The sequence below is a fragment of the Solanum stenotomum genome, chromosome 9, assembly GCF_019186545.1.
Source record: "Solanum stenotomum isolate F172 chromosome 9, ASM1918654v1, whole genome shotgun sequence".
Taxonomy (NCBI): domain Eukaryota; kingdom Viridiplantae; phylum Streptophyta; class Magnoliopsida; order Solanales; family Solanaceae; genus Solanum; species Solanum stenotomum.
In genome coordinates, this window is record NC_064290.1 from 408,932 (window position 1) to 436,646 (window position 27,715).

Consider the following 27,715-nt stretch of genomic DNA (forward strand, 5'->3'; position numbering starts at 1 on the left):
GATATTTCGAATGAAAGTTATTCTAGAATAAAAAATTTGTTAGAGTATTTTTCTTTTTAGTGGTTCTTAATTAGCCATACAAATCTGAATTAATTAGAGCTATAAAAATGAATACATGATATAAGGTGGAAATAAAATACTGTAGATTTTTTATAGTGAAAGGAGAAATTTTAAGGAAGGAAATGTTGACTAAGAATTGAACTTGAACTTCATATAAGGGGTCGTTGGTCATGAGACAAGGTAAAAATATGACATCTTATAATTAAGTTTGAGATTAAATTAATATTTATTTAGTTAAAGATACAACCAATTCCATAATAAAATTTATACCTCAAAGTTGGTGTTATTTTATCCCACCTAAGAGATGAGATAAATTAGTTACAGAATTTCATGATTATAATTTTGAAATAACTTTGTTCGTAAATAAAATGACCCTTATAAATTATGATAGAATTAATAAGTTTTCGCCTTTATTAGTCAAAAGTCTAGAGTTCGTTTTATCAAAATTGCGAGCATCGAAGATCGAATAGAAAAAAATTGAATTGTATTTTTTTGAAAGTGAAAGGAGAATTTCTAAGGAAGGAATGTTGAAGAAGATTGAATTTTACTCAGGGTATAACCGTGTGATTTGACAGGTGACAATAAAAGACAAAGGAATTTGATAAGTTTGATTATTTTGACCTCTTCTCACTTCTTAATTCCTTGTCTTGTTTTTTTTTTTTCCAAATACAAGGAAGTTCTTTGGAACCTTCAAAAACGTTTGGTAGACCCTTAAGACTCTATAATGTTTAAACAATATAAATAACGTGGGTCATGGTACAATGGTGAAATATAATTAGTTTATTCTTAATTAGAGATCGTGAGTTCAAGTAGAAGAAAATTTTGTTGGGAGCGTCACCCCGAATGAATCCTACATTACATAATGCATAATCCGAATTTAGTCGGAGCTTCAATTCGCATTCCGTAAGGAAACTAAAAAAAAAGTTAAATCAATATGAATAATTTGAATTGATGTTAATTAATATCACCACAAATTAATTATTGACCATATATACCATTACCACAAAGTTAATTAGTTCCAAATTTAGCTGTAATTTTTGAAATACAAATATTTTGGTAAACAAATTTGCATGTATTCTATGAAATAACTAATTTTAAATACGCCGAGTTTATGTAATATACATATATATACATATGTGTATGTATTGATGATTAATAATGCATTAGTTAATAGTCAAAATAGTGAAATACACGTTTTGTTTTGGTTCATTTTGCATTATTTATGGAAAATCAATTCTTACTAGAGACTTGTCTTGAGACTAAATTTAGTGTGATTAAAGCTCTTAACGCCCATGGGGTGATAAAAAAATTTGGGACTTATGCCTCAGTAGATGGGATAATAATATATATTGGACAATGCATGTGTTTAATATTTTTATACTTAAATTTGGGAAATTAATATATAAATAATTACTTATTAAAGATCTTTTATAGTCTCTCTACGTATCTCACCAAAGTAAAGGTAAATTTTTTGTACAATTCACTCTTTTCAAACCTTACTTATAGAAATATATTGAATATGTTATTGTGCTTATTAACGATCTTTTCTAAATTGATGACAATATTAACCACTAGCTTATAGAGAAGCTATACCTTCAAGATATAACCGGTAACCAATAAGGGAGTGGAATGATGGAGTGGTAGTACTCTTTCATTGTTACTTTGAGGTCTCGACTCACGAGTTTGAGTTCCCCTAAGGAAGGCCGGTACATTGTCCTTTTTGTTAGGGAGCGTTTTACCCTTCAAAATAGGAATTTTTTACACAAATTCAAATTTAGTAAGACTATATACTACGTTTATCAAACACTGAATAGAAAACCAACAAGATAAATATATAACTGGTAAAGATAAGTGTTCAAATTTATCAGCTAACATATGTTACTATAAGGACTAAGGAGTATTTGTTACTACAATTTATCCCATTCTAAGTTTTCTTTATGTTTCATGGATTACCTAATAAAGTTCTTGTTTAACGTTTTATAGCAAATTATTAAGAAGACACAAACATCAAGTGGCTGTAGTTTAGTGGTAAGAATTCCACGTTGTGGCCGTGGAGACCTGGGCTCGAATCCCAGCAGCCACATATGTTTTTTTCTTAATCGATTTTCATTTGGTGTTCAGTATTCCTTTTGAATTTTCACATGACATGTTTTATTTCTAGGGTAACAGTTCAATATGATTTTTATTTTTTTTTCAGTTTTAGGGGATCAAATTCAAAACCTTTAATAGAGTGAAAGAATCTCAATCATCCTACCACAATTCACGTAACTGCTAGTTCATTAATTCAAGATGCAATAGTATGACATCACAATAGTTATTATGATGTCACAACTGCTGGACTTATTGTTTGCTAATTTTCCAAGTATATTTTGTTTGGTTGAATTGTTTTTTAGCTATATATAGTTGAACTGATATAATCTATAGTTAAAAATTTATTATAAAAAATCATCATATTTGTACTCGTGCCACATTATCTGGTAGAGTAGTACCACCTACCAAGTCCTCCATGTATTAATCTATTTTAGCTCTATATAATATTACTACTGTTGACCCACAGTGCTATGATGTGAATTGGCAACCTAACATACAATTTAATTTCAAAAAATTATATTTGTATAATTGAAATATAACTCAGAACCTAACTAGTAGTAGTAATTAGTATTTATAGTGGTAGATATATAACAATATCAAAATAATACAACAACATATTCAGAGTAATTCCACGAGTGGGGTATGGAGAGGATCGTGTGTGCGCAACTGTAACCCTGTCTTGTAAAGATAAAAAAAATTATTTCTAATAAACCCTCAAAAGAATATCAAAATAATATCGATCCTTGAAAAAATTATATGAAGACTTTAATTTGACAAATTTAACAAATTGTGAAACTTCTAAATATTACCAATGGTGAAAAAAAAAATGCACCAATAATTTTATTTTGTTATTTGCATTCCACTTATTTTATTAGGCTGTTTGGAGAAGTGATAATGATGATGATTAGATCATTGTTATCCAGAACATGAAACTAATTGTCATATGATATTCCAAGCAGGTAATAGAGTATGGTTACTTAAAATTGCATCAAATTAGTAATAGTAACTTGCTAACTGATTTATGATAGCAACAAATTAAACAAAACATATTAAGATAATGTAATATTAATTCATCTAAAGATAAATAGATTAAAATATGCACTAAAAAATTAATAAATATTGTAACAGATCCAAGGCATGTATATAGGGCGTAACGTTTTAATCATATGGAGTCCCTTTTGTCTTGCCTTTTAATGTTGGTAAATGTAAATTACAAGATTATTATAAGTCTTGATCAACAAATCTTATGGCGTTGTATAGAATCATTTTTGTTAGAAATTTTCGATATTAGATTTTTCGAATGCAATAGACATTAGGTATCTATTCATTCGAATGTAGTATTTTTGAAGAAGAAAATACATGTATGTATGAATCCGCTTATATATATTTCTAACTTATTTTTTCAACATTAATATTGGTGGTCAAGTAAGTTTGAGTGTGCTTCAACTATTCGTCTACTAACTGTCTATTTACCATATCACACAAATAGAAATAAAATTCACCTATTAAAACAAAAGTAAGACTGCTGACACCCCACCCTTCGATCCTTAAATCTCACTAAATATGTTATTGTTGTTATATCGTCTCCCATGGTTTTTATCCCATACATCATCCACCTATAAGTCATGAATTCTTACTTGCATATTTCTAATTCATACTCCCTCCGTCCCATTTTATGTGGCAACATTTCCTTTTTGGTCAGTCCCAAAAAGAATGTCACATTTTCTTATATGGAAAGTATTTAAAGGTACAATTCCTTTTTTATCCTTGTTGGTCCCACTTAATCTTAAAATAATACTCCAATACATTAATGAGGAGAGAGAAATTGAGTCTACTTTTTAAAAGGGCAATTTGGTAAACATTTCAAAGTCTTCATTTATTTCTTAAACTCCGTGCCGAGTCAAATGTTGCCACATAAAATGGGACGGAGGGAGTAATATTTAGTTGAGATGCAAGGGCAAATGATAAAAAAAATTTATCTTAGAAATTAGTACAAGTGGTGGTTGTTTGCAAATCAAAATCAATTTTGGGTTAAAAAAATTAAAATAATCAAGCAATGTTGAAAATTTGATTCAATTAGAAAGACATTAGGTCAATATCATCATTAAGAAGGTTGTCCTAATTAATCCAGCTAATTAATTAAAGGGGTAGGTTCTTTTCTATTTCAAACTCTTTTTTTTTTCTTAATCCACCTTCATGATATGATATTTGTTTTGTTCCATCGTTTCATTTTTTTATAAAAAAGTGTGATGTTGCTTCCATAAATTTCATGCGTTATCTCTTTTTGTAGTATATTTTTATATAAATATAAAAAAAATTATTTGACTTATATATATTGTACTATTTTTGTATACACAATTTATCTTTTCAGAGAAAATTATTCAGCGGATCATCCTTCGATCTATGTATTACGCCATTGGTTGATCATATCAAAGTTTTTTTTTTAATATAATTTTATCTTCTCCGTTTTATTTATTTATGAATTCATCCCACACAAAAAAAAAAATTAACAAATTACACCATTAATAAAGTATAAAGTTTACTCTTTTGACCTTTTCAGTCAAATTTTGGACATTTGAATATTCAATTTCTTCAAAATAAGACTTATTTATTTGAATATTACACTTTGAATTACAATTTGTTATAGTGTACGTATATAGGTAGAGAAAAAGAAAAAAAGTAGTAATGCCATTATTAATAGAATATTTTGGTTTACTTGGAATATTTCCCTAAATAAGTTGAATTTTTTTTTTTGGTATATAATCATTCCGTAGTAAAATTTATTAACTTGACTCATTCGAATTTAACCCAATTAAGGATTATTAAAAAGATAAATATTTCGTATCATAATTTTTTCATTTTCAAAACTCGAACCTAGTCATAATGATAGGTAGTGTAAAAGTCTGGTAAATTCGGTTACACAGCAGGAATAGTGGGACTTCACCCTCGTGAGTTTTATTATTACACTTTGTGAGTAACAGTAAAGCAAAGGAAAAATCAATTTTTAGAAGAAAAAAAAAATCAGATAAAAATTGAATTACAAAAAAGATGAGGAGGAGGAGCCCGCCATTGTTGCTGTCTTCAACTACAAGAATTATAGACTTTTGAAACGACCCCTTACCCAACCCCTGCCCCATCATCATATTCGAGATCGATAGAACTCATTAGTTTTGACTCAAAATCGATATTTATGTTTAAAAAAATTGTTTGATATGTGTAAATAATATATAGAAAGGATAAAAAATATCATTAGTTAATAGTTTGGTCCAGAATTATTCTGAGGTAGATAGTTAAGTTAAAAAATGGTCATACTATTGATAATATTGACTTTATAACACAAATATTGAGATCAAGAACTCAATGAACAATCTAAAATTTTTGGCTTCGCCTCTGATCATATTATATGAAACTCTCAAACACCATATTCTAGTATACTATAAGATATTTTTACATAAATTCATAGATTCATTATCCTAAAACTTTATGAATTGTCGGCATTGAAATTAGGGACCCCATTTTTTAAATAAATAAATTCCTCTCTATTTGCTAATTCACTCCATTTTTTCAGTTTCTTCAAGAAAAACTAGTATTTTTTTTTTTACTTTTGAAATGAATGAAATTCTTCTTCTTTCTTAATTTACTAAAATTGTTCATTGAAATATCTAAAAATTACTGTATTATTATATGGAATTCCAGGACCCATTTAAAATATGCTCTGTTTTAGTAACTCAGTCTCTATATATTTCAATTTTCTTCAACAAACACTAATTTACTGTTGAAAAAGAGTGAAAATTCTTTTTTCATTAGTGCAAAATCATTATAATGGATTCGAGGACTCGTTTGGATTATGCTCTGTTTCAGCTTACTCCAACACGAACAAGGTACATTTTAATATGACTATTGGCTCGATGCTCAATTATTGTTAGAACTGTTATTTTGGATCGCATATTCATGTTGTTTAAATTTGATTTGAATTTTACATAGATGCGATCTTGTAATCTTTGCTGGTGAAAATTCGGAGAAATTAGCTTCTGGTTTGCTTGAACCATTTCTCATTCATCTCAAATCCGCTAAAGATCAAATTTCTAAAGGAGGATATTCAATTACTCTTCGACCTTCGATTACTAATGTTTCTTGGTTCACTAAAGCAACTTTACAGAGGTAATCATGCTTAAATTTGATGAAATGCAGTTCGTTAGACTGATTTTCGATGTTTAATGTGGTAGGTACTTTTTTTGTTGTTGACGTTGTCAGGTTTGTGAGATTTGTTAGTACTCCTGAAATTCTCGAACGATTTGTAAGCATAGAAAGAGATATTATGCAGATTGAGAGTGAACAAGCTAATGGTAGTATCAATGTTGAAGGTATATTCATCAATGTGTTTATATATTGATAGTTATTATCTCGTAAAGTAAGTTTCTTTGTTGAAGAAAAATTGGAATCAAGAAGAAATATGACTTTCTGACATAATAACTATTAGTTGAGTGACTATCTGAGACATCGATCAGGTTTAAAAGTCCTTGTTTCTTATGTATATTAGTTGATTCATTGAATTTCATTTCGAAGTTTTCTTCTCATTGACTCTTGATATTATCAGGAAATGCATCAGCTTTTGATGGAGATTCCAAATTCTCTCCTGGTTTTTCAAAGGTATATCAATTTGTAGAGTAAATAAAACTATGTTGTATCACGTTTTTACTGGAATTTCCTACTTATTAATAACTGACAATTCGATACTGAAGTCCAACGGTGAATCTAATGGTGTTGGTGATGCTGCAAAAGAAGAAAATCCCAAGTGAGTTCTTGTGTTTCTCATATCATTACTTATTACTTAAATGGGGATTTAACTTATATGACTAAATGCTCGTTGTTATGGATAGAGTGCGTCTTCAACGCGTTCTAGAAAGCAGAAAAGCAGTTTTAAGGAAAGAGCAAGCAATGGCATATGCTCGCGCTTTGGTATCTGGCTTTGATATGGATAATTTGGATGATCTCATATCTTTTTCCAATGCTTTTGGTGCTCTACGTTTAAGGTACGTAGGACTTAAATGAAGCCATGTGTGACATCTAGGTAGAGACTAAGGAACCTAATTTTGTGTTTGAGCCAAATGAAGCAATGAGGTAGATTGCTAGCTGGTTACTCGTTTTGCTGCAACGTGTAAATCTCTTTGTCTATCGTACTAATTAAGATGGTAGATGATACCATTGCACATACCTATTGAAATTATACTTTGCCTCGATCCAGAGAAGCCTGCATTAAGTTTATGGAGCTGTGCAACAAAAAGAGAGATGATGGAATCTGGATGGATGAAGTTGCTGCTCTTCAAGCCTACTCTCCTTCTGAGTTTTCGTATTTTGGGAGGTCTGGAATCACGCTTGCTGCTGATGTTACTCAAGACAGTCAAAGTGTTGGCCTTTCCATCAGAAAACAGAATGATGATATATTAAGTCAAGGAAGTCTGGATACTAGTCAAGGTACATATGACAATCCTCTTGCTTTTTTCGCTTGAAACTTCGTAGTATAGAGCTCACATGACGATATCTGTCAATCGCGTTTATCATGAATATGAGTCATATTATATGACATTACTTCATTACATTCTGCAGAAAATGGTTTACCACCACCTATCAAAGTTCACTCAACAGAAGGGAAATCACAACCAATGTGGCCAAACAATATGCCACCTTACATGCAAAACTATCAAAATCCTGCATTTCAACAAATTCCACCATATCCAGGGTACATGTTTTCGGGTAATCCTACTTACTATCCTGGAATGCCATGGCCTGCAAATCCGGAAGATTCTAGTCGAGGTCCCGGTCCTGAATCAGATTATAATTGGAAGAATAAACTACCTTCCAAGAACAAGAAGAAATATTCAAACGGGGATAGAAATGAAAGCAACAATTCAAGTTCTAACGGTGACTCTGATGATTATGAGGAGGATAAGAAAATGCAGCATGGGAAAAAATCATCAAGAAAAGTTGTTATACGCAACATAAACTACATAGCCTCGAAGAGAAATGAACAAAGTGATCATAGCAGCACCGAGGATAGTTCGTCTGATGAGGATGGATCCACTGATGCAGGTTCCCTCAGAAAGCAGGTAGAGGAAGCAGTTGGATCATGGGAGAGGCATCATAACTCAACGTCTCGGAACAAGAAGAAGCGAGATGGAAAGAAGAGAAACAACAGTGCGAGTATATCAAATGGTGCCTCTAAGGATGAAGTAACCAATATTGGTAAGAATTGGGATATCTTCCAGAATATTCTTATGCAAGATGCAGATTCAAGGTCGGATGACACGGGGCCAAAAGGTGTCCAGGAAGAGTACTTGATGACAAAAAAAATGACTCCTTCATCTGATCCTCTTATTATAAATGAGAGAAACATGGGACACGGAGATGAAATCCCGCGACAAAACATGTGGGAAGAGAAGAGGCGTGGACCAGTTATTATAAGAGAGAGCACAGATGAAGAGTTGTTATTTTCGCATAGAACTCAGGAACCAAAGGGCTATCCTCAGTCTATGTCATCGAGCATTGCCACTGAACGAGTTGTCCTTAAGAGCCAAAAAGAGGAGGATTGGTTAGCTGGCAATCTACTAAATAAATCAACATATCAAGGAAAAAGCTCAGATCAAAGTATCTATGTTGGAGATTATGCTTCAGCCTCTCATGATGATCATTTGCAAATGGGGAAAGATAAGAAAGGCGTTCAATTTGATGATTCCATTGTGGTTCGAGCCCATTCAGTTGATAATGTGTCTGATTATCACCAACAGACAGACATTTTCATGGTCTCAGACATCGTCGGAGCTGAACAAGTTAAGCACAGCATGACTAATCACGCGGAAGATAAGCTTGATCCTTCTGATGCATGTGAACCAAATGACCTTTTCATGGTGCTTGGAAGGGATTCAGCCACTGAGCAAGTTTCAGCCTCTCAAAATCCTGAAATGTATGACGAAAATGATGTCTTCCTGTCTGAAACTCTTAAGAGTCACACTGACATCAAACCTGCTTCTGCTGATACAAAGCTTCAAACAAAAGGCGAAGGAACCAACAAAAGGATCGGTAAGGACCTTGGTCGAAAGGCAGTTACTAAAGAACCAAAATCTAAACCTTCAGTAACCGGATCTCTTGGAAGGACCAAATCTGATACATCATCAAGAATCAAGAAATCACCTTCCACATTTCAGAAGAGCAAAGCTGACAAGGTATGGATATTTTCTTGTTCTTTTCATCTATCATTGTTATTATTATGATGATTTAATTCTCTCTTAACATTACTGACAGGACGAAGAGAGTCGAAAGAAATTGGAACAATCATTATTGCAACGTCAAAAGAGAATCGCAGAAAGAAGTGGTGCCACTGGTTTAGCCAAACCAACATCAAGGAAGAATCCAAAAGAGTCAGCCACATCTTCAAAAATTGAGAAACCAAAACCTGAGGCTCCAACTGAGGCAACCAATAGATTACAAAAAACAGTTTTCAAGAGTTCCACTATAGAACGTCTCGCTTCTACAAGGACAGCTAAGGATCGGTCCACCAAGTCAAAAACCACTCCAAGCAAGAAAGCAAATCAAAAGGAGAACAAAGTGATTGCTCCAACAAAGAAATCATCTGGAAAAGAGAGTAATAAGCAAGGTCCCCGTAAGTCCAAGCCTTCGGATACTAAAGGTCATTCTTCATCTGATCCTCCTCAGAAGGAAAAAGATAGCAACACTGACATAAACTCAATGTTAAACGAACATGGAGCAGAACTAAGTCCACAGGTATCTAATGAAGTCGTTGATGCTAAGAACATGGAGGAGGTATGTAGCATATCATTAATCGAGAAGAAGATAGATACACCTATGCTTACTGCTGAACATTCAATAGATGACAAGAAACAAAGTCCTATCAACGCTGTAAAGTTTTTACTGTCTGAAGTTGAAACCTCAGAAGCAGTTGACAATGTTATTGGAGTTATAAGTCCTCTGACTTCCTCTGTATCGAACGTGCATTTGGACACTCCAGTATGCCAAGACATACTCTCTAATGCAGTTTCCACCCCACCTCCAAATAATGAAATGAACCTCGAGACGAATCAAGGAAGAAGGAAATGGACAACTGATGAAAGCTCACTAAAAGTTACTAAAGGATTCAGAAAGCTTCTTTATTTTGGTCGAAAAAACTGAATTTTTTTCCTTGTGATCAAGTCATGGCATTTTCTATATCGAAATTATATAGAAAGATGCATGTTTTGAGATTCCTTATTGCTGTGAAATTCTGTGTGATGAGTGTTGTGGTTATTGTTCAATAAAATCTTGTATCAGAAAAAGAAAGATTCATTTAATTCTCTTTTTGTTGTATAACTTTATTGTTTGTATTCATGTTTGTTTTTTATGAATTTGTCTTTGCGCAACTTACTAGACACTATTTTGACTACAACAACATATCTAGTATAGTCCACACGTAGGTCTGGGAGGGTGGGGCGTATGCAAACCTTTTCTCCCTACCTTTGTGAGTAGAGGAGTTATTTCTAATAGACGCTCGTATTAATTTAATTAGACTATGCATGACTATCAAAACTCTTTAAAATGCAACTTTTTTCCTATGTTATCCCTTAACAGTAGTCCCACATCGCTTGTATATATAAGTTATATGTGTTTATATACAATACATAATTTCACATATGTTGTGTTCGTAGAAAGGAGAGATGGTTGGCATCTCCCCCGACAGGGACGGGAACATCAGACACATCCGGTTAAGGCTACCCACTTCGGTGGATCTTACCCAATTTTTTTAATTTTCTTTTCTGACTTTACTTGATTATTTGACTAAATAGTTTTTTAAAAAATATCATTACCATTAAAATAATATAAAAGGATATCATTACATTTTTTTAAAAAAAAAGGATTTTCCGTTGCCGGGACTTGAACCCGGGTCTCTCGGGTGAGAGCTGAGTATCCTAACCAACTAGACTACAACGGAAATTGTTAAAATATTACATACGTTCTATAATATATGGTAAAAGGGGTTGCTTGGACGGTAATAGATGAAACACATGCCTACGAATATTATAAGATAGAATCGACTAGATAAAGTCATTATCAATAATTTACATAGTGTAATCGAAATAATTCTACCACCTCATCAATTTAGAAAAGGATAAATATTTTGTACTAGTCTTATACATATTTTCTCCTTTGAGATCTTTGAATTTGACAACTAAATTATCATAGTCCGGAAGCTTCGGATGGACATGAAGCGATTGTGGTTGTACTCGAGGCAATTGTTCTTCATTTTTTCCCGCAGATTTCACCTGTGAAATTACATTACAGTTGTTGTTGTTGACGGTTTTATTCCTTCTGGTTCTTTTTGAAGTATAAATCTCACAATTTAAGCTTTCAACCCAGTTGTTGTCCTTAGTCCTACTAGAACTCTTAAAGCTACTGAAAATTTCATCAATGATTTGGAGCTTTACGTCTTCTTTTAGCTTTGTGACATGTGTGAGGTACTGCTTGGTCTCTGAGTTAACCATATTACCTATACGATCGTAAAATTAGTCCATAAAAACATAATTTTAGATGATTTGAGCGAATTAATCAATGATCTACTGATTTATCAACTCAATTATCCATCATTTTAATATTTCGATTAAATTTAGCATAACCCGCCCATTTAATAGACTTACCTGGTAACAGTTCAACGTTGAGTCGATCAAATGCTTGACCAAAATGTTGTTTAAATAAATTCCTTAGTGAATGCAACTCTGGCAGTTCGCCACATCTCGATGCTGCAAATATCATACTGGACAATGCCTCTTGCACGTCATCAGACAATTTACTGTAGCAAAAACCAATTTTCGCGATTCGTTTATTAACTTGACCCGATAAATTGAATCCAAAATATGATTCAACCAATCAAATCGTATATAAATTCTTGACTCCACCATTAATCTTATAGCAGACTTACTAAAATATGATTCGACTCGTCAATTGGACACCTTGATGACACTTGATGAAATTGATTAATTGGAAATTAGTAATTACCTGTTGGTGCTAATATCACGTAGGTTCATAGAGATACAATCACAAAAATTGTCAAGTTGATTGTATGCAGATAATCTGCACTCATCTCTATAAAGTTGTTCAACCTTTAAACAAAGTAATTAAGGGGTGATTAGCTACTATAATTAATTAGAAGCTTTTCATTATTAAAAAAAAAAATGTTAAACTTATGTGAAGAGAAAATTACTCTGGCTAAAGCTAGATGATGGTGTCCAATTTGGAGAAGTTGAGAAATGTCTTCACGTAATTGTTTTATAATTGAATTTCTTCTCTTCCTTTGTATCACTAAACGTGCCTTAAGCTGTTTGATTACCTTCTTGCTATAGAGAAAAAAACTTGTTAGTTCATCATTTAAAAGATAATTACATGTAATTACTTTGACAATCTAATAACATGATTAAAAAAAAGATAAATAAACTCTCATAACAAGTTAGATCGCACTAGAATTCGTTTGGTACACAGAATGAGATACACAAAAATATCTCAATATAACATGGGTTTGTTTTTCTTTCGATTATGCTTTAATAACATTTGTCTAATTTGATCAGGTCTATCGAAAACAGTTTTTCTATCCTATAAAGATAAAAATAAATTTTGCATATACATTTTACCCACTTGATCAGATTCTACTTATGATATTACAATAGATATTGTTGTTGTGAAACCAAAAATAAATATTGAATCAAAATTATTAGTAAAAAAAAAAAGAGATGTTTTACCACTTAGAATGATGTCTCCATCTTGAACCTTTAATAAATTCACCAAATGAAGAGAGCAAATTATTCAACCCCATTTCATGTTGTGTTTTTTTTTTTTAATTGTTTCTTCGTGCTTTTACTATCAACTTCTCAATAGAGGAAAAATACAAAGGAATCCTTAAAAATCCATTTAAGTTAAAAGCCAAAGAAAATATTGATCATGTACTTGAAAAAGGAAAATAACATCAATTACAATCAATTTTGTATCTTTATTTTCCATCTTTTTAAAATTCCTTTCCAAATTGACATTGGCCTTGGTGCAAAGTACGTACAAAGTAGATAAACTTAAAATCTTTGAAGACCACATACAATCAAAGATCTAATATTATTAATTGATTTATTACATTTTCTTCTACTTATTAATTGACATATTATTAATTGATTTATTACATTTTCTTCTACTTAGAGAAACAGGTGATCAAATGAATAGATGAATTGAATTTAAACAAATCAAATAAGTTGAGTCGATAAATAAATAAATAAATTAACAATCAACTCAAACTAAAAAAATTTGTTCTTCGAACGTATTAAATTTTCATGAATTAATTTTGTCACCTTACAGATACTTTATCTATATTTAATAGAAATCACAATTTGAGTAATAGTGGCATTTTCCCTCTCTAAGTGGAGATATATATGTCGGTGATTACAACATTTCAAGTCTGACAAGTTTTATTTTATTTAGCCCTCTTATTGTGTTATTTTTTGAGTAATCTACAATGATCTTTTTAGAATAATAATAATAATAATAATAATAATAATAATATAATATTGTGTTCAAGGCTGGAATTTGAAGTATTGTCCACATGGAAAGTCAATATAAAATTAAAGATTGTCTGGGAATTAGAATCAAAGCAATTACATTTCGTTTTCTCACTTTTACTTGTCATATTTAACTCTACGTACTTTTCCAAATATACATTCAGTGAACAAAAAGTTATAATTAGAGTTGTAATTACGTGTTTGATTCTCTTTATTCTTTTTCTATTAACGTAAGAGTTGAAAAGAGTTACACTTTGTGTGTATGACACGAGTTTTATGCCTTATACACGTAATATTAGTGTGTTCATTGCATATGGCCTTTTTTTCAAAATGAAAAAAGAATTTAATTTCTTTCATTCATTAATTTCTACACAGAATTTAAGAAAGCTATGATAACAATAAATTATATGCATTTATAAATTATTGAAATAAATTTATTCTTATTACTACGAAGTTAGATTATGTCGAGTTAAATTGAATGACTAGACAAATAAAAATGAACGGAGATATTAGATGTGAAACTTGTGTTAACCACAATTGAAGGCACCGACAGTATAAAAAACGTCAAAACTCAAACGACGACGGTGTGGTTGGTGGTTAATGAAGAGTTGTGTGAACCGTTGGGATGTCATTTTATTTGCTTTGCTAAATTTATTTATTGTTTTTGCCAGTTGTTGCTGCTGCTTCTTCATTACTCAAAACCCTCTTTAGTATATCCAGACTCCAGAGAGAGAGAAAGGAAGAGGAAGAAATCTCGAGTTTACTGATTGATTTTGGTAACAAATGGCGTCGAAGTTGTTAATGCTAACTATTTTCGTATTCGATCTGATTGCTTTTGGTTTGGCTATTGCTGCTGAGCGGAGAAGAAGCACTGTAAGAACCACTTTCAATTTCTCTTCACTATACTTATAACTGTGTTATGTTCGTTTTTCTCTGTTTCATACTGCTAATTTTAACTTTCAATTGATTGATTTTGCTTTTTCTTCTGTTAGATCTGTTCGGTTTGCTGTAATTTATTTTTAAAAAAAATTGGGGTAGGGGTAGAGGTAGAGGTAGGGGATTTGCATGTGGAGAATTGAACCCTCTCAACAAGGTGAAAATTCACGTGGCCAATAAGATTCCTGTGATTTCCTGTTCAATTTTAGGATTTTTGAGTATTTTCTTCTAAGATGTGGCTATTCATTGAATCCAAAAAAAGTTAAATATTGGATTAATCATTGGTCACCTGGAACTATTACTGGAATTCGATTAGAGTAATAGTGATGTGCAACATTTAGATGAATTTTTAGCTTTAGGTAGAATGCCTTGTAATTGTGTTACTTTCATAATCTCTTCTTTGTTGAACCAATATTGGTACTTTTATCTCGTCTTTACACAAGTAAGACTCTTATGGCCTACCTATGTGAGGCGGATTCAGGATTTGAACATTTTGGGTTCGATTACAGAATTCCACCACTATTCATTTGATTTACTTACTAGGTTCGAAATATGATTTTTGTATTAATTTAGTGAATTTTTTTTATACCTATACTAAGTGTGAGCCAAACAATCGAAGATCTCAGCTCTAATGTTGTAATGTCTTAGTTCTATCAATAATAACTTAAGATAAGAGGGAAAAGATTGCAATTTTGTGTTATAGTGTTGTCCACGAGAACTTAAGACCAAGTTTTCTTTTAGTTGCTTTCTCATGTGATTTGGTTCAAGCTAATTAGCTTTTCGTGTGTCACTTGATTGAATATATCCCTTCATTTGTAGTCAAAAATCAAAAAAGATGGTGAAGGTGACTATAGCTATTGCGTTTATGACTCCGACATAGCAACTGGATTTGGTGTTGGTGCCTTCCTATTTCTTATGCTTAGTCAAATAATTATAATGGTGGCAAGCCGTTGCTTCTGTTGTGGAAAGGCTTTGAGGCCTGGAGGTTCAAGAGCTTGTGCTGTTCTCTTATTCATCATATGCTGGTAAGTATAATAACAAGCAAAAAGTGTCTATCTTGCTTCCAATTCAGTGACTTATAAAAGGGTATTTGCCACATTAAGGAAGTCGATTTCTCTTTCAATGCTAAATCATGTGACTTGTGAGTAACGTTTTATCGTACATACATTGTAAAATATTATGTATTTTTTGTTTCAGGGTTGCATTTTTCATAGCTGAGGTCTGCTTGTTGGCCGGTTCGGTTAGGAATGCTTATCATACCAAGTATCGAAGATCATACTTGACGAGTGATAAACCTCTATCTTGTGAAACTCTGAGAAAAGGAGTTTTTGCAGCTGGAGCAGCTTTCATTTTCTTCACCAGCATACTCTCTCAGTTCTACTATGTGACCTACGCCAAGGCGCGAGGTGGCCCCATGCCATATGGTGGTGAAGCCGGCGTTGGCATGGCAGCCTACAAATGAGGGTGATCAAGGTCGTTGTTACGTTTATATGTTAAAAAAAAAAATAGTTGTGATTTTGAAGTTTATGTATAATACAACTTTCTATTGCTTAGTTGCAAAGTTCATTGTACCATATTCCTTCTGCATAAATTTTTGTTTCTGTCACTTAGTGTGAACTTTTGTCTGCAAACATCTGTTAGATTTGAGATTAAGAGTGAACTGTTTTTTTTTTCTTTCTTGAACCAAGAAGAAGTCTATGTGGCAAGGTCCTTCTTCTTGTATTTCATAAAAATGGCGTGAGACGGGCTTAAATAGAGTGATCCGTACATTCAACTTGTGGGATTAAATAGAGTGATCCGTACATTCAACTTGTTTGTGATTGATGCGTAGTAGTATCAGAAATGGTTAGTCATTCAACATGTAGTTGAGGAATAAACTAGAAGCATTAGATGTGTACAAACGAGATATCCAGAAAAGGCAATGATTTGAGAATAGAAAAGCTCCATCCATGTTACATTCGCTTATATATTTTCTTTGTGGACGATACACAATTGCCAATAACAATTATGTCTCAGTCCCAAACAAATTGATGATGACATGCAATAGCCAACAATAATGTGCCTTAGTCTCAAACAAATTGGGGACGACATATTGTATGTCGATGTTGGTCAAATTAACAAATTGATTATGACATGAGAACTGAAAAGATGATCTATCAAACTTTAGTGTGAACCAAAATAAGCAAAAGAGATAACAACAACAACATATATACCCCCGTGAAATCTCACAAATGAGGTTTGGTATGGGTAGAATGTATTCAGAGTCACATACTTTACCACTAGCTCACGGAGGAAAATAAGCAAAAGAGAAAAAAAATTCAACTCAACTTTAATTTATGTGGACTTCAAGAGTCGCAGAATTTGTTCAAGCAGGCCTTGGGCTTTTAAAGCCTTAAACTTGGTGGAAACCTCTACTTTTCTTGAATTCTTTGCAAATTAATTTAGTATTATGATATTATTAGTTATCAGATATCTAAGCATATATATTTAACACTCTCATTAACAAAGTTTTAATCTCAAGTTACTAAATTATCCATATTTACTACACTTTGAAAATCTATTTTTTTACTACAGGTATTCCAACAAGTATGAGAAATGGTTACTTAACGGCAAGAGTAAAATGGAGAAAAAATAAGTAATTCTCTCTTAATTTGCTAAAATTAGCATATACTGGACAAGTCGAAGGGATCGAAGAAAGTATTTTATGCTTAATTATTGTTGTTAATTATGGGCTCAACAACAACTTCTTGGGCTGGCGCCTGGGCTACTAAGTATTGAGAACTTTTACAAATATCCACTAAAATAATTTTAGTTATGCTCCATAGCTATAGTTTGCTAATTACGATTCGTAGCTACATGTTAGAAGAAGGAGAGAGGCGAGCGAGAGAGGACATAGAGTGGAGAAGGACGAGTTATATATGTATATCTGTCGAATTGTATATGTATATATGTCAAATAATTGTATATATGTAATTGATATACACATGTATTTGTATATTTGGCGAGCGAGATTGAGAGAGGGAGGAGAGAGCGCAGAGAGTGGAGAGAGGCGATTGCATTTGTATATCTGTCATATAATTATATATGTATAGTTTGTATTTGTATATGTATAAACGAGGAAAGAGGTGAGAGAGAGGCGCACATAATTACAGCTAAAATTAAATTGCAAGCCGTAATTAATTCAAACTATAACTATGTTAGCTAATTAACTAATATATGTTTGCTTATCCGTGTAATTTTTCCTCTTCTCAAAATGGTTGTGTCTATAAAAGATGTGTTCATCATTATGTTCCCATTTATTAGTTGGGATTTTTCCTTGTTTATTTTCTTTTTCTTTTAACATTTTTAGCCAGACGACTAAAAGATTAACCTGTCTAATTGTAACCATTGTAGTCGTTGTATACGATAAATATATACTCAGTATATAATCAATACATAATGTATACGTACACATCGATTATATCAATAGTATAAGTGAACCTCTCAAATGTATAAGTAGACATTAGTCTGGCTAAGAAGTAAGGCTCACACATACAGTGATTATACACTAAATTTTATAAAAAATTAAAGATTAGAGCTTTTTTTTTTTGGAAATGTTGTAGTGTATGTAAAAGTTTTTTTTTATGGCTCTTCAGAGATTGGAATTAAATTAATTTATGAACCAAAACAAGCACATGCATGCATGGTTTGATGAAGCTAGGAAAAAAAATGTAGCATCTCTCCACTGATTTAATTGGACTTTTACATTTTTATCATGTACCCGACCGTTTTAATTTGTTTGTCATATTTTGATTTGGCATGGAATTTAAGAAAGTAATGAAGATTTTTGAATCTTGTGTTTGAAATACGTCACGTGGAAAGTTGAAATTAAAGAGTTGCCAAAAAACGAAAGAAATAATATTTTCGAATCAGATTAACAAATGAAAGTAAGACAAACAAACTGAAACGGCGAAAAATGTTTCCATCAATACTAGTTTGGCTAGTGTCCCTTCAACTTATCAAGGAGTCACATACATATAGAAAGTGCTTCACCAGTGGGTTAACTTAGATTTGGATTATGAATATTATAATACATTAATAGAAATATTAAATAGTGTGTTAGTATTTAATTATACCAGCAAAATCCAATTACAAAGAGATCTAATACTAATGTTGGCAGAGGCGATCGATTTTATGTACATTAAAAATATTATTTTTTTCTTATTACATGGCTCTTTTTTTTTTTTTTTTTAGATCAATTAAATATAACGCAAGAAATCAATAAATAAAATATTAGGGATCGTGGTTAAAGAAAAATTCAAGAGACTATTATAGATTATTTTCTTCTATTCAAATAATACACCGTAGTAATTGATTTACATGAACTATGTATCGATCCAAGTTGAATATGGCAAATTTGTAATATTTCTCTATAATTTTTTGTAGCCTTTTTATAGGTTAGCCCGTTTGTCTATTCATGTTCATAGCCCAACCGAAGGTTAAAATTGTAATCCAACAAAAAAATATAAAATGTTTGTATCATTTATTATCAAGTGATACGAAATTGCATTATTTCTTCATGCATAGAGTCTAATATTACCGGTAAAAATTCTTACAATAAGTGTGAGACGATTATAATTATATACTTTCACTATTTCCCTTTCTTGAGTTACATACATAACATCAATTGATATTTATAGAATAAAATAATTGAGATTCCTTTACACGTAACCAAATATTTCATGTATTTGATATGGAGACTTTTTGGTAGAGATCGTTTTTCCGCTTAGCTAGCCTAATAAATACTTAAATATTTATCTGAATTAGTTAAGTCTTGGGACTGAATACATCCCCCTTACTTAAGTAGGGCTTAGAAACGATATTGACAAATGATTGTTGAATATAGTTACTCACCTCACAACCTAATTTTCTCCGTGAAGAACTGAACATCTCACCTGGCGACTCCAAACTTAAATCTCTAGACCATAATCATTCAACGGGATTCTAAATGTCAAAGTCTTGAATACCAATAAAATTTGAATATCAAATAATTACACGAAGTAACTTTTTTTTTGTGTGTACCTTCTTTACAAAGGTGTCGTTTAACTATCTAACAAATTAGTAAAGTGACTCGAACGGTACAAAAAAAAAGATTACACGGTTTTCTATAATTAAAATAATTAAGGATTTTAGAAGCATGATTAATTATGAGAGTAGCAGTTGAAAAATGTTCTAACCTATTAATATGTTGATAGGTACAGTAGTGATAATTAAGTTTAATTAGCAGGCTTAGAGCCAATCATAATTAACAGGCTGTGTTGGAATCAAGCCACGTGTTAGTATTCTGTCTGTCACTAATTAATATCGTGAGCATGTTACCCCATTTTCATATATTATAACTATCTATCTATAATTATTCATTACTTTATGTTCAATAATATTAGTATATGAATAATTATGCAAAATCTTGGGAAAATAAGGTAGTAATAATCACGATAATGCTGGAGGGTTTCCCTAGTTGTTGAAAAAAAAAACTAATTCATTTCAATTTATTTGTCTGGTTTAATATTGGCGCAAAGTTTTAAAAAGTAAAAAAAATATAAACTTAATAAGAGTATATGTGAAATGTACCAATATATCTTTTAATTTTATGGCCTTAAGTATGTTACGTGAAAAGTTAAAATTGAAGAATTGAAACGGAGAAATAATAATTTTTTGCTCAATGTGTATATTGAGTTAATACTTTAATAAGGATTACAAATGGAAGAAATCTAACCCAGTGGCGGAGCCAAGATTTTCAATAAGGGGGTTTAAAATCTGTAGAAATATATAGACACACGAAGTAGTCGAAGATGGTTCGACGTCTACTATATATACATAAAAAATTATTTTAACCATATATAATTAATATAATTTTCTGCCGAAGGAGGTTCGGATGAACCCCTTAGTACAAGGTGGCTCCGCCCTTGATCCAACCATCGTAGAAAGTTCATATAGACAAACCATCGTAGAAAGTTCATATAGCCAACTAACTGAATTATTATATATGATTCCCTAAAAAAAAAACTTTAAATACCGTTAATCATACCTAAGTGATAAAATTTGTATACAAGATATTTTGCATTGATTTATTTGATTATTTGGTGTGTGAACATCGGTTCCATAAAAAGAATTTCATAGTCATTCAAATTCATGAACAATGGGCTCAATAATTAGCACTACTTAGAGAATCCAATAATTTTGCCTAATCATATTTTTCAAAATACATTTAACATGAGAACAAGTCATTTCTAATACACTTACTTATACTGCCCTAAATTAGATAATTTTGTATCGCGTTTCACTGGCTTTAGTATTCACAAGATTTCAATGAATGAAATATTATCAAACACCATTCAGTTTTTCGAATAGTATTTACAGTTCTATCTTTTGAGTAACTGACTTTCAATTTTTTCTCGACTGAACTAATAGTAGTAATTTTTTTCCATAAAATAAGACACTATATACCTGCATAATTCTAACTAACTATGGAATGGCACCGATAAGAATGCATTATTAATTATTGTACTTTGCTAAACACAACAATATTGAAGCTCCAACAAATATAAACATACTTCATATATATAGTATTATAAATTAAATAATCCGTACGAATGTCAACGTCATTTTGTATGTCATTGTCTAAAAACACCATGTGTGTCATGTGCCAAATGCAAAAAATTGTCAAAAAATAATTGAAACACAGTACAATGAAGAATAATATTGGTTAATATCGTTTTAGGGTAATATATTCCAATTTTAGCAACTAAATAGACTGCCCATTCAATAAAATATGTTAATTTTGGACTTCTAATTATTAATTTGATTAACTCTAGGTTTTATAGTTGAAAAAAGAAAGAAAATATTAACTTTACTATATAGATTTTTATGTCCAACCGTGAATTTTAACGTGTAATAGTATGTTGATTGATTGGTTGGCTACAAATTTTTTGTCAAACATTTTAAAGTAATTTTTAGTAAAAATAATAATTATGACTTAATTATACTACTTTTTACAAAGATTTTTATGTATAAAACTTTTACATTAAAAGACCAAGAAACTAATATCCAAAGCATCATATCCAAAAGTAAAGTGTGTTTACCTTTTAAAAAAGAATAAATAATAATAATAATAAAGCTTCTTTTGAAATGCTGGGAACACACTTATATTTCTACGTTGAAATTAATTACGTTATTTTTCTCCCAATTTGTGAACATGGAAAAAAGCACCTCTTTAAGATAAGTAAATATCACAAAAGCACCGACATGGATTGTGGTGGAATGGTGAGATTGTTTCACTCATAACTAAAAGTCTCGGGTTTAAATTCTAGATATAGAGAAAATCATGTCGAGAATGTCAATGACCCCTATAGTGTGTAGTCCCGATTTAATTGGGGGTCCAATATGAACTCGAGAAGATGAAAAAAAAAATCTCACAAAAGCATATGGCAAGATCCTTATACTAAACAATCTTAACTTAGATTAGTTCAATCTTCTTAAGGTGCATGAATGGACAGAATTTAATTAAATTATATATACATATAACTCATTTCATTTTATTGAGAACTTACCAATACGTAAGATTCGACCAAATTCATTTACCAATTCAATTGTAATATATAAAATTTACTTGACCAAGATATTACCCTCCCCCAACCCCCTAATTTCATTTCAAATATTATAAAAATAAGACGTGTTATTTGTTATGATAAATAAAAATAACTTGATATTATAAAAATTATTTACGTTGAAAGTGTATATTACTTAGCTTAAACTATGAATGAATTTACTATCAAGTCTTTGTATGCTTCATTCAATTAGATGGGAGCAATTTACTTTTAAGACAAATAAGATTTGTTATATAGTATAGTTTATTGTATTTGTACCTCATATCTTGGGATTGTAGATATACACAATTTACTTAGTATTTATAATTTCATGCTGCACTATTTAAAAATAAGATTCTGATCTTGTATAAATCTCCATGTCTTCCTTCCCTTCCCTAATCATAATTAACTAACCTACCCACCCTTGATTAAAAAAAATAAAGCAAGGAAAGAGGAATAAACAAAAGAACAAAAAAAAAGTGGAAAAAGTCATTTTTTAGGGCTCTAATGACATTGTTTATCACTCGATGATATCACATATATTTTTTTCACATGACAAAAAAATAAATTATTAAATTAACCTTTAAACTATACAAATTTATATTTATTACTATTTTGTATCATCCATTATATATATATATATAGATAGATAGATAGATAGAATCACCTTATTCTGACGATCTCTTTCACACATTTATCTTTACCATAAAATCTTCGACACTCCATCGTTATAAATCCATAAAACCCCACCTTAACTATCACAATACTCCTAGCTAAAAGATTTAAAGAATTTCAGCGCACTAATTAAGTTGACAAAATTATAGAAAATAGATTAATAATTAGATTTAAAAAAAGTAAATATGACGTAGGATGTTTAAATAAAAATAATGGTCACCATGTGGAAGACAATTATACAAATTCATATATTCCTTTGTCTTAAAGCGTTGACGATTTATCATAATTAATAACACCGTCACCTCTATTTTTTTCATTTTTTTAATATATATTACAACACTTTTTAATTATTATTTTTTTTATGAAATTATTTATGACGTGGCATATACACACGAACTCCACTTTTGTGTCATTTTCTTGAATGGGTGTATACTGTATACAAAAGAATGAGTTGTTTCATTGAAATACAACCAAGCTACTACTTTTTCTAGCTGGACCCCTTCTATCTTTAATTTCATAACTCCAAATATTCAAGATTTTAAAAGATTGACCAAACATACTAATAAACGAGGAATACAAGTTACAAGTTGATAATCAAATGTCACTTGTCATGCCTGGTATAGGCATGCCATATATATATATATATTATTATACAATCACTTGATATGTTACTTATCATCATCGATCGATCTATTGACTTTGATTTGTTACTATACTAATATTTGTTAAGTTTTGAAAACATAAGTGTTTGTTAATCTTTTGATTTAATCCTTTGCAAATCTGATAGTTGAGTGATGATTATATACAAGTGCGCAGATTTAATTATTCGTATAAACTATATTAATCATTGACTTAGAATTTAATAATCTACGTAAGAACAGTGTTAAGATTAACCATAAGCAGCGGTGGATCTAGCTAGGGGGAGGGTGTGTGTTTTTGTTTTTTTCATTCGGTGTCCGATAATCATATTGGACCTCGGCTAAATTTGAATTTGCGTCGGAAAGTTCCACATTTGAGATAAAACGCTTCTTGACAAAAGCGACTCCATCCAAGAGGACTTGAATCTGAAACTTACCACTCTAATACAACCCTTGTTGATAAGGAAAGGGTGTTCATAGTTCACCCAAAGTCTCTCAACGAAAAATTACATAATATATAGAAGGTGATTTTTCTTTATATATATATATATATATATATATATATATATATAATTTTTGAATATTTTGAACACAAAAGTACTAGAGGTTGGCTCATCAGTAGTTTAGGAGGTTTAAAACTGAATGAATTGGTGCAATATGTGTATACCGTAAGGGAGATCAAGAATTGATTTTCCCTGTTACTATTTTTCTCGATCAAATTATTCGTTGCATCGAATTTACCTAATTCAATATACATCCTTTATAATTTACAAGTTATTATATCAAATTGAATTTATTTAATGCATACTCAAAGAAAAGCGATTGCGAGTGAACTGTTTTACTATTAGTTTGGTAGTTTTATGGAGAATCCAACAGGGAGCAAAATTGTCTCAGAAAAAAAAAATAGTGATGCAGACCTCATTGGGGAAAATAAAAAGTAAAACTAATTAATAGGGACAGTTGAAATTGTCGGTTCGAATTAAAAAGAGGAAAGACCTTAATATCCTCTTATTGTACTTTCCTTTGTACTTTTTGGAGGCAATGATTTTTATTTTCCACCGTTCATTTTTATTTATTTATTTATCTTAAAAATAAATCATTCATTTTTATTTGTCATTTTAACATAAATTTATAAGTAAAATTCACTCAAATTACAAAAAATAATAAATATTAAACGTAAGAAATTATGTTTGTATGAAACATTAAAATTAGAGGATTCATAATGAACATCATGGTCATTTCATTCTGAATATTTTAGGAGTCGTTTGGGGTAAGGTATAAAGTATGTAAAATAATTTTGGAATAAAATACAAGATTATTTTATTCTATGTTTGGTTGAAGATATTAGATAGTCCATAAATTATTCATACCATCACTTATGTCATAGTGATTAGATATCTCATATATATATATGATGGAATAACTTATTCTAAGATAACTTATTTCAAGATAATTAATCTCAAAATGACTTGTTCCCAACCGAACGACCCCTAGGATATACTAGAAACTAAGATGTTGTATGTCTATATATGTCCACTCATCTTACACTTTTGCTTTCCTTATTGGAGGTCCACTATAACAAAAACAACATTTAGCGGCAATGAATATACACATTAACAAAGAGTGCTAAAACCTTTATCGGCATGAGTTAATTGTCATTGGATCCTATGTCACTAAAGGTTTTAGGAACACATACAAAGAGAGCTAATTACCGCTAAAAGTACATATTTAGCGGTAATTAAGCTATTGTCGTTAATTAATTGTCACTAAAGATTAATTTTTGTGTAGTGGTATAAGATAGTCCTTACCTCATTGGATTAGTTATCCACTATTTATATTATAGTAACAAGATATCCCATATACATGATGAAATAGCTTATTTCGAGATTAATAATAACTTATTTCTAACCAAACGACTTTTAAGTTTGTACTAGAAACTAAGATGTTGTGTGTCTATATATGTCCATTCATCTTACACTTTCTTTTTTTTTTAATTTGAATTAAATGGACCACTCAAATCATAACATAAATATACATGTATGCATCTATATAGCAAGTACACATTAACTTAAAAAATAAAATAAAAAATGGTCCCCATAAAGTAGTTGGATTTATAGAAATGTCACATTCAACTTTATTTTTCACAGTAATGGGCTACCCTCATTTGGACCGTAATTTTGTAGTAACTTTTAAAAGCCCAACTACTTTGGTAGTGTAAAAAATTCTGCACACCTAATTTTTATAGCCTTAAAATTGATGATCCCTATTTGCCTATATACTGTTAGACAAAGCATGCATCACTGCAAAATTTTCATTCGAGTCTTTTTTCTTTTAGCCGCTAAATTAATTAATAACACATGTAGTGTGTAGTTGTTTCGTAGCTGATTAGAATTACGCAGATAATACAATAAAGGAAAAATTACATGGAAAGACTGTCTTTAAGACTTAACTACATAAATAATAGTACTTTTTCAGTATTACAAATATGAAAGATACAACTAATGTAGTATAGTTCTTATGAAAGACGGTTACTTATAACTTAAAAAAAGGAACTGAACAATTCATGACCTTAAAAAAAGGAACTGAACAGTTCATGGTGCCTTAAATCTCTATTTTATTTAACACGATCTTTTGAGAATGCAAAACGGCTAAGGAAGTAAATATTAAATTGTCATAAATGTTATTCACTGTATACTGCCATATATATGTAAGTATTTACATAAAAGTGTCTACTTATGTTTTTTTCCCAACAATGATCTCGGGATTACATATGAGTGAATATTTATATAGATGTTAGTTAAGCAGGGATTAGTTACACAATATATGCATGTATTAGTAATGCAGGTTTCTAAATTGTCAATCAAATGTTGTATGATTTTATACATGAATAACTTATTTCTTATCTATTACCAAAGGCCGTATGAATAACTTATTTCTTATCTATTACCAAATGTCGTATAAATTACACGAAAATAATATACATTGATAACTTGTTTCTTATATATTCGATTACCAAACGATCCTTTATAGGTTGGGTCGAGAACTCAAGACGACTAAATAAGCTAATTCATTTCCACGGATTAAAATCATGTTTAAAATAGAAGTTATTTATTACTTCTACTAAATATTAAAAAGTAGGCACGAATTCACGATAGTAAAGAGACATTTAGTAGCAATAGATTTTTTTTAGCATTGTCATAAAATTATTTAGCGGCGAGTGAGTTAATATTATTACCTCCAAAATTGCTAAACTTTTTAACGATATTTATATGAAATATTATTTATAAATATCATATTATTATCGTTAAATAATTATCGCAAAAATTTCAATTTATTGTAGCGACGTACATTGGAATATCACGTAAATGGATAACCAAATAAACCCAACGTTTGGTTGGAAAACATGGATATAATTCTTCAAACGTGTTTAAACCTAAACCTAAAATACATTAGAAAAGACTAATTAGTAGTTACAAGAAATGTTTATTAATATAATAATATTGTATCCCTACCAATACGCAAATATATTGACTTAGACAAAAAGTTAGAGACATAATTAAGAACAGAAGAGGAAAAAAGGACAGATGTTAATGGTCGCCAAGTACCCACGTTATAAAAATAAAATTAATAAATATCTAACTCAATCTTGCAACGTAATTTAATTTTTTTTCGTTCTAATTTAGGTGATACTTTTTACGCTCTTGAAATTTTATTAATGTCAAAAAGTTTTGAATATTTATTTTTGAATATTTGAATAATAAATTAGTTTAATTTATTTTGACGTTAAAAATATTAGTTGAGTTGAGTTTCGGAAAGCAAAAAATATCATATGTATTGAAACGAAAGTCGTGATATTTTTGTTGCAACCAGCTGGATGATCAAAGGTGATCGCGGCGCGCTGCATGGGGTTTGAATCTTCTTCTTTTTTTCTTTTGGTTGAAAATATAATTTTTGCGTTTTAATTTATCTATCTGATTTTGATTTGATATGGAGTTTAAAAAAGTAAATAATTTTTTTTGATTCGTGATCTTAACTAATATATAGTATGTAATAAAATATTATTTAATTTTGTGATTTTAGCTATGTCACGTGTGAAAAATTAATATTAAAG

At 30.6% G+C, this 27,715-nt stretch overlaps 4 protein-coding genes, 2 non-coding genes and 1 pseudogene across 7 annotated transcripts in view; 4 read left to right on the forward strand and 3 right to left on the reverse strand.

The window, feature by feature from the left end:
* The window catches only part of LOC125875615 (ABC transporter G family member 9-like), a 188,696-nt gene that overhangs the window by 96,923 nt on the left and 64,058 nt on the right, over positions 1-27,715 (reverse strand). The window lies entirely within an intron of this gene.
* TRNAH-GUG (transfer RNA histidin (anticodon GUG)) lies at positions 2,072-2,143 on the forward strand. Its single transcript has one exon. It is a non-coding gene; the product is annotated as a tRNA-His (tRNA).
* On the forward strand, positions 5,660-10,493 carry LOC125875606 (COP1-interacting protein 7). Of its 2 annotated transcripts, XM_049556594.1 has the most exons (9): positions 5,660-6,032; positions 6,136-6,312; positions 6,406-6,515; positions 6,749-6,801; positions 6,894-6,946; positions 7,032-7,184; positions 7,397-7,626; positions 7,759-9,371; positions 9,451-10,493. In XM_049556594.1, exons 1-9 carry the CDS (start codon positions 5,974-5,976, stop codon positions 10,333-10,335), a joined length of 3,333 nt encoding a protein of 1,110 aa, XP_049412551.1. In that variant the 5' UTR covers positions 5,660-5,973; the 3' UTR covers positions 10,336-10,493. The 2 variants fall into 2 exon arrangements, with proteins under 2 accessions (XP_049412551.1, XP_049412552.1); XM_049556595.1 differs by lacking the exon at positions 6,406-6,515 and having other exon boundaries at positions 5,661-6,032.
* LOC125878042 (U6atac minor spliceosomal RNA) lies at positions 10,838-10,944 on the forward strand (annotated as a pseudogene).
* Positions 11,059-11,131, reverse strand: TRNAE-CUC (transfer RNA glutamic acid (anticodon CUC)). Its single transcript has one exon. It is a non-coding gene; the product is annotated as a tRNA-Glu (tRNA).
* On the reverse strand, positions 11,257-12,303 carry LOC125875634 (uncharacterized). The gene is made up of 3 exons (XM_049556631.1): positions 12,193-12,303; positions 11,835-11,986; positions 11,257-11,686 (listed from the first exon to the last, which is right to left on the reverse strand). Exons 1-3 carry the CDS (start codon positions 12,219-12,221, stop codon positions 11,283-11,285), a joined length of 585 nt encoding a protein of 194 aa, XP_049412588.1. The 5' UTR covers positions 12,222-12,303; the 3' UTR covers positions 11,257-11,282.
* LOC125875635 (uncharacterized) lies at positions 14,386-16,262 on the forward strand. The gene is made up of 3 exons (XM_049556633.1): positions 14,386-14,603; positions 15,486-15,691; positions 15,864-16,262. Exons 1-3 carry the CDS (start codon positions 14,514-14,516, stop codon positions 16,126-16,128), a joined length of 561 nt encoding a protein of 186 aa, XP_049412590.1. The 5' UTR covers positions 14,386-14,513; the 3' UTR covers positions 16,129-16,262.